This window comes from Aspergillus fischeri, genomic scaffold, assembly GCF_000149645.3.
Source record: "Aspergillus fischeri NRRL 181 1099437636247 genomic scaffold, whole genome shotgun sequence".
Lineage (NCBI taxonomy): Eukaryota > Fungi > Ascomycota > Eurotiomycetes > Eurotiales > Aspergillaceae > Aspergillus > Aspergillus fischeri.
Window position 1 is genome coordinate 1407627 of NW_001509772.1, and position 12120 is coordinate 1419746.

At 49.3% G+C, this 12120-nt stretch overlaps 5 protein-coding genes across 5 annotated transcripts, besides 1 other annotated feature; 3 read left to right on the forward strand and 2 right to left on the reverse strand.

The window, feature by feature from the left end:
- Positions 1-963: 963 nt before the first annotated feature.
- Positions 964-2349, forward strand: NFIA_037280 (splicing factor ESS-2 family protein; the record flags this gene model as incomplete). Its single annotated transcript, XM_001266050.1, has 1 exon — positions 964-2349. The coding sequence occupies one exon, from the start codon at positions 964-966 to the stop codon at positions 2347-2349; it is 1386 nt and encodes a 461-aa protein (XP_001266051.1).
- Positions 2350-2821: 472 nt separating this feature from the next.
- Positions 2822-4779, reverse strand: NFIA_037290 (MID1 family protein; the record flags this gene model as incomplete). The annotated part of the gene is made up of 2 exons (XM_001266051.1): positions 2822-3507; positions 3570-4779. The coding sequence occupies 2 exons, from the start codon at positions 4777-4779 to the stop codon at positions 2822-2824; spliced, it is 1896 nt and encodes a 631-aa protein (XP_001266052.1).
- Positions 4666-4699: a microsatellite.
- A 514-nt stretch (positions 4780-5293) lies between the features above and the next one.
- On the reverse strand, positions 5294-7340 carry NFIA_037300 (magnesium transporter CorA family protein; the record flags this gene model as incomplete). The annotated part of the gene is made up of 2 exons (XM_001266052.1): positions 5294-5873; positions 5929-7340. 2 exons carry the CDS (start codon positions 7338-7340, stop codon positions 5294-5296), a joined length of 1992 nt encoding a protein of 663 aa, XP_001266053.1.
- A 2277-nt stretch (positions 7341-9617) lies between these two features.
- Positions 9618-10876, forward strand: NFIA_037310 (homoserine kinase; the record flags this gene model as incomplete). Its single annotated transcript, XM_001266053.1, has 3 exons — positions 9618-10044; positions 10151-10449; positions 10535-10876. 3 exons carry the CDS (start codon positions 9618-9620, stop codon positions 10874-10876), a joined length of 1068 nt encoding a protein of 355 aa, XP_001266054.1.
- Positions 10877-11430: 554 nt separating this feature from the next.
- On the forward strand, positions 11431-11924 carry NFIA_037320 (signal peptidase complex subunit 1; the record flags this gene model as incomplete). The annotated part of the gene is made up of 3 exons (XM_001266054.1): positions 11431-11478; positions 11569-11628; positions 11724-11924. The coding sequence occupies 3 exons, from the start codon at positions 11431-11433 to the stop codon at positions 11922-11924; spliced, it is 309 nt and encodes a 102-aa protein (XP_001266055.1).
- Positions 11925-12120: the final 196 nt, after the last annotated feature.

Consider the following 12120-nt stretch of genomic DNA (forward strand, 5'->3'; position numbering starts at 1 on the left):
TCGACCTTGACGAAGTGTGCTGGCACTTCGCTCCCTTGTTTCATCCGTTCAATCTTTTCTGCTTTCCTTTTTTTTTACTCTTTTCAAACCGACCAATCGCTCCATAGACCACTTCCACGACTTGACGATTCTCTTTTCCTTGTTGTTAGCATCCTGCTGTGGGTCAAGCCTTCATATAACTTGAATTTTGTTGATTATCTGCATACCTTCGTTCAACGTTGCACTCTCGGTGTTGTCTGCGTCAGTGATTTAGATTCAATTTGCATTTCTCAGCGACTGTTTTGGAGGGGGAAACGAAGAGATGTCTGGGTGTTTATCTGGCATGGACGGTTGGGAAAATGCGCTGGATGGGATAGAGTACTTTGCAAGGCAGACTACGTTCATTCCTGCCTTTGTTTGTCCTTTTTCTTTTTGCTTTCTTTTCCTTGTTCTGATCTTCTGGTTGGTATCTTTTTTGTCCTGTTGATGTCTCTTGTCGAATCTTGGACACAGCTCTGTACACATAGAGGCATGGATCAGCCGCTTTCCTGGTTTAATTTTGGCGAGAAGCAAAAGAAGAATAGATTCTAGGTATTATCTGCAATGCTGTCAGGTCCATCTGATTGTTCTGTACAGAAAAGTTGCTGTCTATTGAAGGTATCGAATAGGTACAACTGTAACTGGTAAACCATCGGCCCAAATAACGTGACGTCGTTATCCGCCAGACGCCACTTCCGCGGTCTTATCAACCTCCAGAATCCAGAGCCGCTCAACCTTCCACTTTCCACTTTTCCTCGAAAGAAAGGCAGAAAGAAACCCAGGAAGAAAGAAAGAGGGGAAGGAAGGCAGGAAGGACACACAAGGAAACCATGCGGTCACTGATTATCAGCATGCGACTCTCATTTGGTCAACCACTCATCTGAACAGGCTCTTTTTCTTGACTTTCCGTCCTCGCAGCCCACCCTTCGAAGTCGTTCATTCAACATGGTCTCCACTCCATCGCAAGCGTTGACCAAACGTCAAAGCGAACAAAGTCTCATGCCCCCTCCTCCTCCACCGAAGCGGATCAAACGGCCAGCCACGGTTCTGGACGAAGATGTCTACACGAATGCCTTATCGGAGATTATTGCTCGTGACTACTTTCCCGGATTGCTGGAGGAGCAAGTAAAGCAGGAGTACCTAGATGCGCTGGAATCGAAGGACAAAGCGTGGATTACGAGTTCTAAAAAGAAACTCACGGATTTGTTAAAGACTCCCGGCAGAGCTCGCACCATTCCGCGCCTCCATGGTACAGAACGACCGCATGACACCCCGACCGGCTGGCAAGGAGATACGCCGAGGTCGGTGATCTCAACGACGACGAATGCAATGTCTGAGTCCGCTCCAAAAGATATCCCAGACGTCTCCAATCTGGGGCTCATGGCATTCCAGGCCAAATACACCAGCGAAGACAACGAGTCGTTCAATAAACTGCTGGACAAACAGAATGCCAAGCGCCAGGAGAAGTATGCCTGGCTCTGGAGTGGAAACAAGATTCCTACGGCTCGGCAAATTGCCCACCGACAACGGGAAGCGAAACGCCTCGCAGCACAGGGGGCCAGTACTGAGCTAGCGATCAAGACGGATTTGGACGCCCGGCCCGCAAAGCCGGATACGTGGAAGTCCAGACCAGAGAACTCGCTCATGTTCATGCCGTCGTCGATAGAGGATACGCACGAGACGATTTCACAAAAGGCTGAAGCGCTTTCGCGTGCGGGGCCTAAGCGAGTGGTGCACGAGAATACCAGGCTACCGGAGTCAAGTGTCCAGCATGAGGGCAACAACGTCCCTCCCTCGCCATCGATATCCGCCATCAAAGATGCCATTGCTGGCCGACCCCGACTCACGGAATCTGAAGCGGGATATGCCGGGGGGGAGACCCCACGGGTTAACGGATATGCTTTCGTCGACGAGGACGAGCCCGAACCGGACTACGGCCATGCTGCCGCGGAAAGCTCAGAGTTGACATCCTTGTCAGGTGACGATCTTCGCCTGCTCGGGGCGAGCGACTCTACCCCCAACCCGTTCTCGATCAAGGAGAACTGCAAACGCGAAGAACTGCACCACCGCATGGTCGACCGGGTAGCAAGAACGAAACGCGCCGAGAAGGCGGCGCGCGAGATTACAACGCCCGTAACGCCGCGTTTCGCGAGCAGCCCTCGGTTGGATTTTGGGCTACGTACCCCTGCGGCTGCTGCGTCCAGCGGACAGGGCAAGGCTCTGACCCCTGCGGCGCAGAAACTTCTGCAACGGGTTGGAAGCACACCTCGACCCGCAGCAAGCTCGTCGAGTCTGAGGAATATGTGGACCCCGACTCCGAGGAAAGCTTAAATGATTGTTGACTTTTTCCTACGAGCCGGCAACATCTATCTTATCTCTTCCCTGGGCCATTACATTATGATGGATAGATTTTTCTCCGGATGATTGGAATGTTGGCGTTGCTGGTGGGTTGCATTGCGAGGCGGGTATTCAGTTATTCTTAATTTCACAGGGCAGATGCCCTTCTATTGATCTTTATAAAAAGATATCACAATCCCCGAAAGGTTGCTATACGCTCATGCGGACGGGGCCATGTCCCGTTGCAACCATGTCACCGCTTGTACAATCTTCTTGGTAGCTAAAGTCCATGGGAACTATGTAGAAAATGCAATTCAACTAGCTATACAATGGTAAACTTTCGACAACAGATAGCAAACAATAGATCTTAAGCCAGGGAGGGTATCATTGAAACCTGGATCAAAGACATGATTATTCTGCGCTGCGATTCGCTCCAATGGGAAGAATCCTGAAAAAGAGAATGCATCTAAGCGTCCACCCTGAGAGCCCAGAAAGAAAACCAGAAGATCCCCGTTGCAAGTAAAAGCCAACCCAGAGGCTCGCGGAGGGACCGTCCAGCGTTCAAATCATACGCTGCCCCCGGATAGCTGCAGGTGATCTCGCTGCTCGAACCGCGCTGGCCGTAGGCAGAATTGAGCCGCGTACCCTGGGGGCAACTGAACCCAAGGGCGGCGGGACAGCGCTTCACCAAGCTGTAGCAGATGTCCTGGCACGGCAAGATCTCCTTGTAAGGGCCAGGGCGGATCTGATCGTCTATCATGGAATTGCGCGACTTGTTCTGCGCAGGATCCCTGCGCCTGGGGTCGATGGGGCTGAGAGAGCTGCCGTTGATGAACTGTTGGCCCGCGTTTCGGACCTGGAGAAACACACTGTTGCTTGAGAAGTCCGCGCAACGAGGGATGGTCACCGCACAAAGCCATTGCTTGTAAGCATCCGCACAGTCGTTGCAACTCACAGCCAAAGAGAAGCTGGTTTCGTTGGTTGCGCTGCATTGGATCTGGTCCAGGGAATAGGAAAAGTTTCTGTACAGAGACTCGGCATATTTGTCGTATTTCGCACCAAGTTGTGCGATCCCAAGATCAGGGTTTGATGGGACTGCGTACGCAACTTCTGAGCAGAACGTTAGGTTGAAAAGGACGGCACAGTTGTCATCTGGTCCAGGTCAGCACCTTCGTTCGATACCAAAGAAGAGCACGGGCTGTTGGCTTGCTCACCTGACTTGGTTGCAAAGTACATGGGTTTCCAGACTCTCCCTCCTCCGCCAACGATCCCGTTCCCTGAGTTGGTGGAGTTTCCATCCATTGCGAGAATTCCAGAGTAATTGGAAGTCCGATTGAGACCGGTGATGTAGAACTGCTCCTTCGGTTTCTTGCCCAGACCACGGTTCGTCATCCCACCTTCGACCCCGTGGTCACCTTCTCTAATCTGGGCCAATTGCGCAAGAGCACAGTATGACCGTTGGAGACCTGAGATTGCTGTATCATTCACATTATGAGCAAACATTGTGAACGGCGGTGTTAGATTCATCCACTGCTGATAATTCTCGCTCCCCTCTTCTGAAAGGGTCAAATTGTCTGTTGTCAAGAGTGCAGCATGGATGTCCGCGTCAACAAAATGTAAAAATGGCTCGTCCACAACGCTGTGAAAATAAGCGTCGATTGAGGCAGCAATCTCATATGTGTAGCCCCCCGAGTACGCCGTCGAATTCTGCACTGCGACGCCTATGAAAACATCCCCGTCTGCCTGCACAGAAGCTCCCACATAGCCCTCATCGGCCGTGAACACTTCCTGCTTTGAGCCATCTTGTCCCGGGCCCGGTTTTTGGAGTGACTCCGAGGTAGAAACGTACAAATTCAATTCCGGTAATGATGGGGCAGAGTCAGGAATAGTGCCATTGGTATTGTTGATATCGGGCTTTGAGCACATCGTCAGAGAGAGATATACGGAGGTCGAGCGCTTCACGATGTCTCCGTCGCGCTTCCGAAGTTCGTCCGAACTGACGGTTTGCTGGCTTGTCCCGTCAAAAGAAATCCTCTCAGGGAGCTCGGATGTGACGTTAGATTTCTTGCCGTTCACAGACTCCTTGGGAAAATACCACCATTGAGTCTCCCCGAGTTTGATGCCGCTGGTCTTGAACTGGTTGTTCCCTAGAGATGATACCCCAGGCGGAACCCTGCGAACAAGGTCGAGACCTCGAGTTTCTCCATTTTCGCTCACGGTATCCTGAACCTCAAGTCCACTGTATGATCCATGGGGGAATGTGAAATGTTCTGCGATGTCGTGTAGAATCACATTCGTGTCGTTGCTGGAGATCAAGAGGGCGGGATCAGAGGGCGGATCAAGAGCAAGGCACGACTTGACGAGAAAGATAGGGCCGTATAATAATATTAAGGCGCCGAAATATGCAACTGAAAGGTAATGCATAGATGAAAAATCAGTCCGCATGGATAGTTGCATCAACCGACTGAGCTCCGAAGGACGATATCCACCTCAGGCTCGAAAATTACAGAATCAACCGGAGATAAGGCAGCAGCTTTTCTCTCATGGCGGGATACCTGCAAGAAGCAATGCTATGGAAACATTCGCGGGGAGTTCGTGGCGGGAGTTGTCGCAGCAAGAGAACCAGCTCGGTCTCTACATTCTGATCTAGACAAGCGGCACTCCTCTGTTGATAGTTCAGGACTTCGAAGGAATTTGCGCCACAAAAATGGCACAGCCACTCCTCTACTTTCTTCAATCACCGAGTCTCCATATGCTCGTATCATCTCCTGTCATGCAAAGACCAACGTGCGCAGTCGGATGGTAGTTTTTTAATTACAGTAGTAGATATTAGCGACTAGTTCAAGGAAGACAGGCGATCCAATACATTATAAGTGAAAACCGTATATACTTTGTTATTAAGGACACATAAACGGCAACTAAAACTATACACACTGCTCTAAACAAGCTTGTAATACCGAGCAGCTATGCCACTGAGGACAATAACAGCTGCAATGACCCCCACAATGCCAAAGAACCATCCCAGGCCTTCCTGCCCTTCACCAGGAACTCGGACATTCATTCCGAACAGACCACATATCAGATTCATCGGTACCAGCATGGTAGCAATCAGCGTCACCTTGCTCAGGACTTTATTGACATGATTGCCCAGCACCAGGTTAGTGACATTGAGCTGCGCAAGATAGTTGGTATGTGAGCGGCTGAGCATCTTCTCGAAGTGGGCCAAGTTTGACATCATGGTTACCACGTGATCTTGGATGTCACCTAAGTACAGGCCAATGTCTCCACGCGGAGTGACGGAGTACTGCTCGTTGCAACGCTTGGAGAAACCACGAATGACATCTGCTTTGCCACCTAGAAGGCGCATCAAGCTCATGACTTTCTTACGAAGGCCACCGATTCGCGGTAAGAAGGATTCAAAATCGTCGACGCGCGCGATGAAAACGAGGTCCTCAATTGCCTCAGATTCGACCTCAATCTCTCGGATGACAGGCCCAAAACTATCAACAATATCGTCACTGTGCCAACGTCAGAACAGATGGTCTCATTTGGAATCACGCCCTTGCGACTTACATCATGGCATAACAGATCCAGTCACTACTGAGGGACACATAATCACGGAGCTTTCCAATTCTCTTCCTGACATTTGCCGCGTGTGGATTCTCAGTGAATGAGAATGAGAGGACACCATCGCGGAAAACAACCATGTAGAAGTTGACGGGCTCCATGAAGCGTTCGTCTGTCTTGTCGAGCTGAAAGAATGTCCGGAAGCAGACAAAATAATATTGCTTGAAAAGCTCGACCTTTTCACGGGCTTCTTGAGTCAAGATATCTTCCGTAGTCAGTGGATGGATGGAAAAAGCCCGCGAGAGTGCGGCAACTTCCTCCTCCGTTGGATTGAGTACGTCCAACCACCACACACCTCCCTCCGGGCCAAGTTGAAAGAGATCCCGGAAAGTATCACCAGGGAGCACAAGGTCCCCCAGCTCCGCCGCATGCACAGTGCTCTGGGACTCGGATGAGAAAAAGCCGAAGCGGGTCGGCTCGTTCTCATTCTGAAGCTTTTCCACTATGTCCTTTTCATCCACGACGTTCGCATAGACCTTATCGGCTGTCTTCAAATCCGCGTCCATGAGGTCCGAAGAAGAGCGATCAGCACTCGAAGAATGCTTCTCGCCTTCAACATCAGACTTCCGAAGCCCTGGGCGCAGATCATAGAAAACGCGAGGTCCCCGACTTTGGGAGCTTAGACTCTGCTTACGCCGAGTAGTCGAGGGCTTCATTTGCCGGCTCAGAGCCACAAATTCCTCCAATTCCTCGTAGTCGATCACCGGGATCCTGCCAGGTTGCTCATAAGTCGGCACGCAAGTCTCGTCGCTTGGTTCTAGCTGGATATCGCCTGGTTGCGGTCTGATTGCACTTGCGTTACTAAAGGTCGGACGGCGGGGATGAGTACCGCCGGAAACTGTGCGCTGCAGAATGGCCTCGAGATCTGGGGCCGCATGGCTCTCCAGTGTATTCGCCCGCTCGCGGCGGCGGGGGTCTGCGAAGGCTTCAACCGAATTCGGAGGCGACGATGACCTAGCTGAGGGAGATGATTCCCGTGACATATTCGCAAGTTCCTGGTGGGTTCGGCTCCACGTACGGCCATGGCGGACATTACCGGTTGGGTCAACAGAGAAACGACGGCCCAGGGTATTGACATCTTTGCCTGATCGATCATCATCCAGTATAGCTTGCTCGAAATCCCGGGAAAGCGACCCCGCTTCCCGAAGCGCATCTTGAATTGAGAGCAAATCGGGACGCTGAGGCGTCTCTTGAGGGTAGGCATACTGAGCAGTGTTTTGCCGACTGAGAGAGATATCAGCGGTAGCTTCGATTCGAGGTGGGGAATCGAGTTGAAATCGATGATCATCTAATTCGGGAACTGGCGTGCTGAACCGAGTCAGGCACATGTACTTCTCGGACTTCGGTGATTCAGACATTGTCGCTGGTTTGACTCCGTCGCAAGCACAATTATTAAGAGTTTTGATCGACCGATGACGTTAGGAAAAGCGGGGGTGTGAGGGCTTCGTGAATGTGATTGATTCGTTTCTTGACGTTCAAGCTAGGAAGGACGACAGACTATGAAGGCACTCCGGAAAATAGTGCTCCTCCATCCATTAGCCAGACCCCTCTAGAGGGCCTGGCATTACCGATGTACCTGTTTGTGCCAAATTTGAAAATTTGCTATGTAAGCCTAGTTATGGGGGTCTGGTGTCGCCCCCGCAGAAGACCCTGAACTTGGGGCCCAAAAGAGGGTGGAGGAAAGAGGTCCGGTTGTAGCGAGTCCCCGCCAACTTGACTGTGTAATGAGGATAGGAGCCTTGTCGCTCCAGGATTGCGATAGTAGAGGGTGTTGTGTCGACAAGTGGGCTCTTTATAGAGGTTTGTCGAGATACACCGCAGATCCTTTTGTCGATGACGTTAATGCAAGAATCCCGCTGGAACAAGAGTAAAATATAGCTCGTAAGAGTCAACAAAAAGCCAGCCAAGAACAAAAACTAGCAATCGAGTAAAAGCGATAGATGTGTAAATCAAAAAGAGACGATGATGCAAGAATTTTCAAACCCAGCGATGGGTCGATGAGCAGAGTGGTGAGATGCGGAGGGCTTTTTGAAAGAGAACAAAACTGATAAGTTCAGTCCACACCAACAAGAGATGCTGAACGGCTGAACAACCGATCTACACACAGAGACAGGATTGAAGACAATCCAATCGAATGCAATAAATAGGATACTGTAATCCTATAAAGACAAATAGTTGGAAAGGGTGCACACCCAGGTGGGTTGAAATGAGTAGTCCTCGAGGTGGAAAGACAGGAAGACTGGACGATGGTTTTTAAGGAAAGGTAACCACACTAAGGTCACTGATACAATGGGGAAAGGAGGGAAAAAAACAGTGAAAAAAAAAAAAAGAGGGGCAAGAAGTCTAAGTGTATGGAGCCATAACGGGGAGCATTACTCCGTACATCGCATCCGTTCCATTGTAACTTACCTTTATCCACTGGATGTCTAAGAAATACTCCGTAGTGGTACTCCGTAGATACTCAACATTTAGCAGCATTTATCTTTTCTTTTCTTTTTTTTGCGAGAACTTCCAATTACCTCCATCCAAGAGAATGACTAACAAATCCCCTAGGAATAAGCAGCAGTTACCCCGTTCCTACAGCCATGTGCCTAGCTCTCTACAGAGGATAACAGGTATGAAGACTACCTACCTGCCAACCGCCTACCGTTTAGGGACATACTCCCGGTCCTACGTGAAAATTCTATCACCAGGAAAAATTCTCCTATACTAGGTTCTCTGTACAATGGGATGGCATAGATATTTATCTATGCCAGAATCAAGTAATCGGGGGCGAATCTAGAATCATGAGTCGTACCGTACACGTGGAAAGTAGAAGAACTTAAGATATCTTCGACACTTCTAATTAGATAATAATTTAATATGGCGGCAAGCAGCAGCCCGTCTTATACATTCTAGTATCACAACTGCAGTTAGTATAATTGCTAAGATTTACTATCTGTCATCATTATTACTTTATATATTCGTTAGGATGTACTGTGCAGAATACAGAATACTACTCCATATATCTACAGAATACCACCATGATCGTGTCATAGGGCTGTTATCTGAAAGGTATCCCCTTAGCAGTAACGTTAAAACATCAATCACTAGATGAGCAGTTAGGCTCGCTGCATTTCTGATAACCGTCTGCATAGGCGAGGTAGATAGATAAGGTATGGACTAGGGAAAATGATATGTAGTGTTATGCATAACATCATGATGAATAATAATTTCCAGAAAATAACATCAAACAGCTTAAGTTCATTATTCTGACTCTACAGTCATAATCATTATAACTGCACTCTCATGCTGAAAGAAATTAAGAAGCTTATAAAGTGCTTTCTGCTTTTATCTGGCTTCGTTTTTTGCAGGCCAATAATGATAATACTGTAGGCCATAAGAGGTAGAGAGGTACTACATAAGTAGCCTTCCATCGAGCCCCGACGTCGGCTTGGTTTTTTTTTCCCTGCGATGTGTGCCAAGAATTGAAAGAGTCACTCGTAGGTTCAACTGTAATTGCTGCTCAGTATCGAGGAATACCAGCCAATTTGTTCATTTAATCCAATTATTTGCCCTTTCACGCTCCTGTCTTTTTTTCATGCCTTTCCAATCAGACCGTTGATCTGGCCGTATTTGACATCCCTGATACTGCGATGTCTGTCTCCTCCTTTATTATCAGAACGCCCTGTTCATCGGCCAATATCGGCCCTGGGTTCGATGTCATCGGCCTAGCATTGTCTCTTCACCTCGAACTCCATGTCACCATTGACTCTTCCAAATCATCGTCCGAGCACCCTTTGAATTGTGTGATTACGTATGAAGATCAGAGCAAGAGTACTGAGAAGATTAGCCTGGACCCGGAGGTTAACCTGATCACCCGTGTAGCTCTGTACGTACTTAGATGCCATGACCAAAGGGCATTTCCTGTTGAGACCCGAGTCCATATTGTAAATCCCATTCCTCTGGGTCGGGGTCTTGGTTCGTCAGGCACAGCGGTGGTCGCTGGCGTGATGTTGGGAAATGAAGTAGGTCATCTCGGGTTGAGCAAGGACAGGCTACTGGATTATTGCTTGATGATTGGTAGGTAAACCTGGCTTTGTTGCCCACCTGGGTTGAATATGGCTTGAGTTGCACATCAGACATATCATATTTGGCCTTCTTACTGATGGTTACCTTTCTTCTTTAGAGAGGCACCCGGACAATGTCGCTGCCTCACTCTTTGGAGGCTTCGTCGGTACCTATTTGAATGAGCTGAAACCTGAGGATGTAGCCCGCAAGGAAATCCCGCTCAGTGAAGTTCTCCCTGCCCCGGCAGGTGGCATTGACACTGGCAGGAGGCCCCCTGAGCCTCCTCTGGGCATCGGCCATTATCGAAAGTTTCAATGGGCCAAGGAAATCAAGGCCATCGCAATTATCCCGGACTTTGTGGTGCCCACTGCCAATGCACGAAACGTCCTACCCACCACGTACACGAGAGCAGACGTCGTAAGTCCCACCCATCTCAATCATCCGCATGGCGAATCGTTGGCGATGCGCTTTTCGTCGGTCTAATTCGCATCTTCTTCGCTAGGTTTTCAATTTACAACGTGCTGCATTGCTTCCCGCAGCACTAGGCAGCTCTCCGCCAGACCCAGATATGATCTACCTGGCAATGCAGGACAAGGTCCATCAGCCATACCGGAAGACACTTATCCCAGGCTTGACGGAGATTCTTCAGTCCATGAACCCATCTACCCAGCCGGGCCTGCTTGGGATCTGTCTATCCGGTGCAGGACCTACCATTTTGGCTCTAGCCACCGACAGATTCGAAGAAATTGCGGACCGGATCATGTCCCACTTTGCTTCCAACAACATCTCCTGCCAGTGGAAGTTACTGGAGCCTGCCCAAGACGGCGCCACAGTACATCGTTGAGGCTTCGTTACTCAATATATCTACGACAAAAGCAGCAGGAGGCGAAATTACTAGACGACTGGTGGCATCTTTCTCTTTGAGATGTTCCATGGTTTTGTATGTTATTTTCGAGACTGTTGATGTCTAAGTTGGGCTAACTTCCTGCCCTTGTGCGGTGTCGCTCGACTCATTTACATGCATCATGGGCAGGCCAATATCCGGGCCCTTGAGGGGTTTACTTACCCCAGCTCAGGTCTCATCACAAATGAGAATTTTAGTACTTCTGAAATTGTTTGTCGAGAAATCTGCCTTGGCATGTAAAAGTGACTTGGTGTTTAAAAGAAAATGACAGAGCATATATATCTGAGCATATACCTATCCAACTCCTCTCAGACATTACCGGCTTAGCCGTACCTATCCAAAGGCGGTCAAGCCAACCCCAGGCGGGCCAGTCTTGATCCGCTCCGCCTTGCGGGCGATCAACTCTACCGTTATTGGAGCTTCATCCCCAGCCCGAAAACCGATATTGAGTATTGGACAACCAGATAATAGTCGTTACTTGCAATATCTTTGTTATGGATGATATTCTTGCGCCCATTCAGGATGCTTTCGAAGGCCAGATTGTTTGTTGCCTCCTGGACGCACTCGTCTTTAATTAGTCTTATTTAGCCACTGGGGTTAGAAGCTAATCTGGCAACTTGATGGTGACTTAGGATTTCAACGGCCAGCGCATCGCCGAACTGCTTTCTACAGCTCTTTTGATCATTTCAGGAGTAAGTACAGATTCAAGATCAATATAACCGCTCTCTCCTTACATCCCCATGTTCACTTGTGTTCGTTGACTTACAAGCTCTCCTCGTTCCTAAAGGTCGCTGCTTTCCTCATCGGATACATCTACGAAGATATACATTTAACGCTCTGGACTGGTTTGGCGGGCACTTTAGTGACGGCATTGGCTGTTATCCCTCCTTGGCCTATGTACAACAAGCATCCTGAGAAATGGCTTGTCCCCACGACAGGGAGTGCGGGTGGCCCAGGCATCATGGTTGACGGTGTCAAAGTTGCATAATCTCCTAATAATCCCCTTGACCGACCAATCGAATACCTTATGAAACCATCTTATCTTTGCGATCGTGACGAGGTTGGATTTGCGCATCAAAGCCTCTGGCCAAGCAACGTTTGATGAGAAACCGTGGACGCCATCCAACCCGGTTCGCTTCCCGCCATCGAACCGTCGTTCCCCATGTCGATTCAAATTCCAGAAC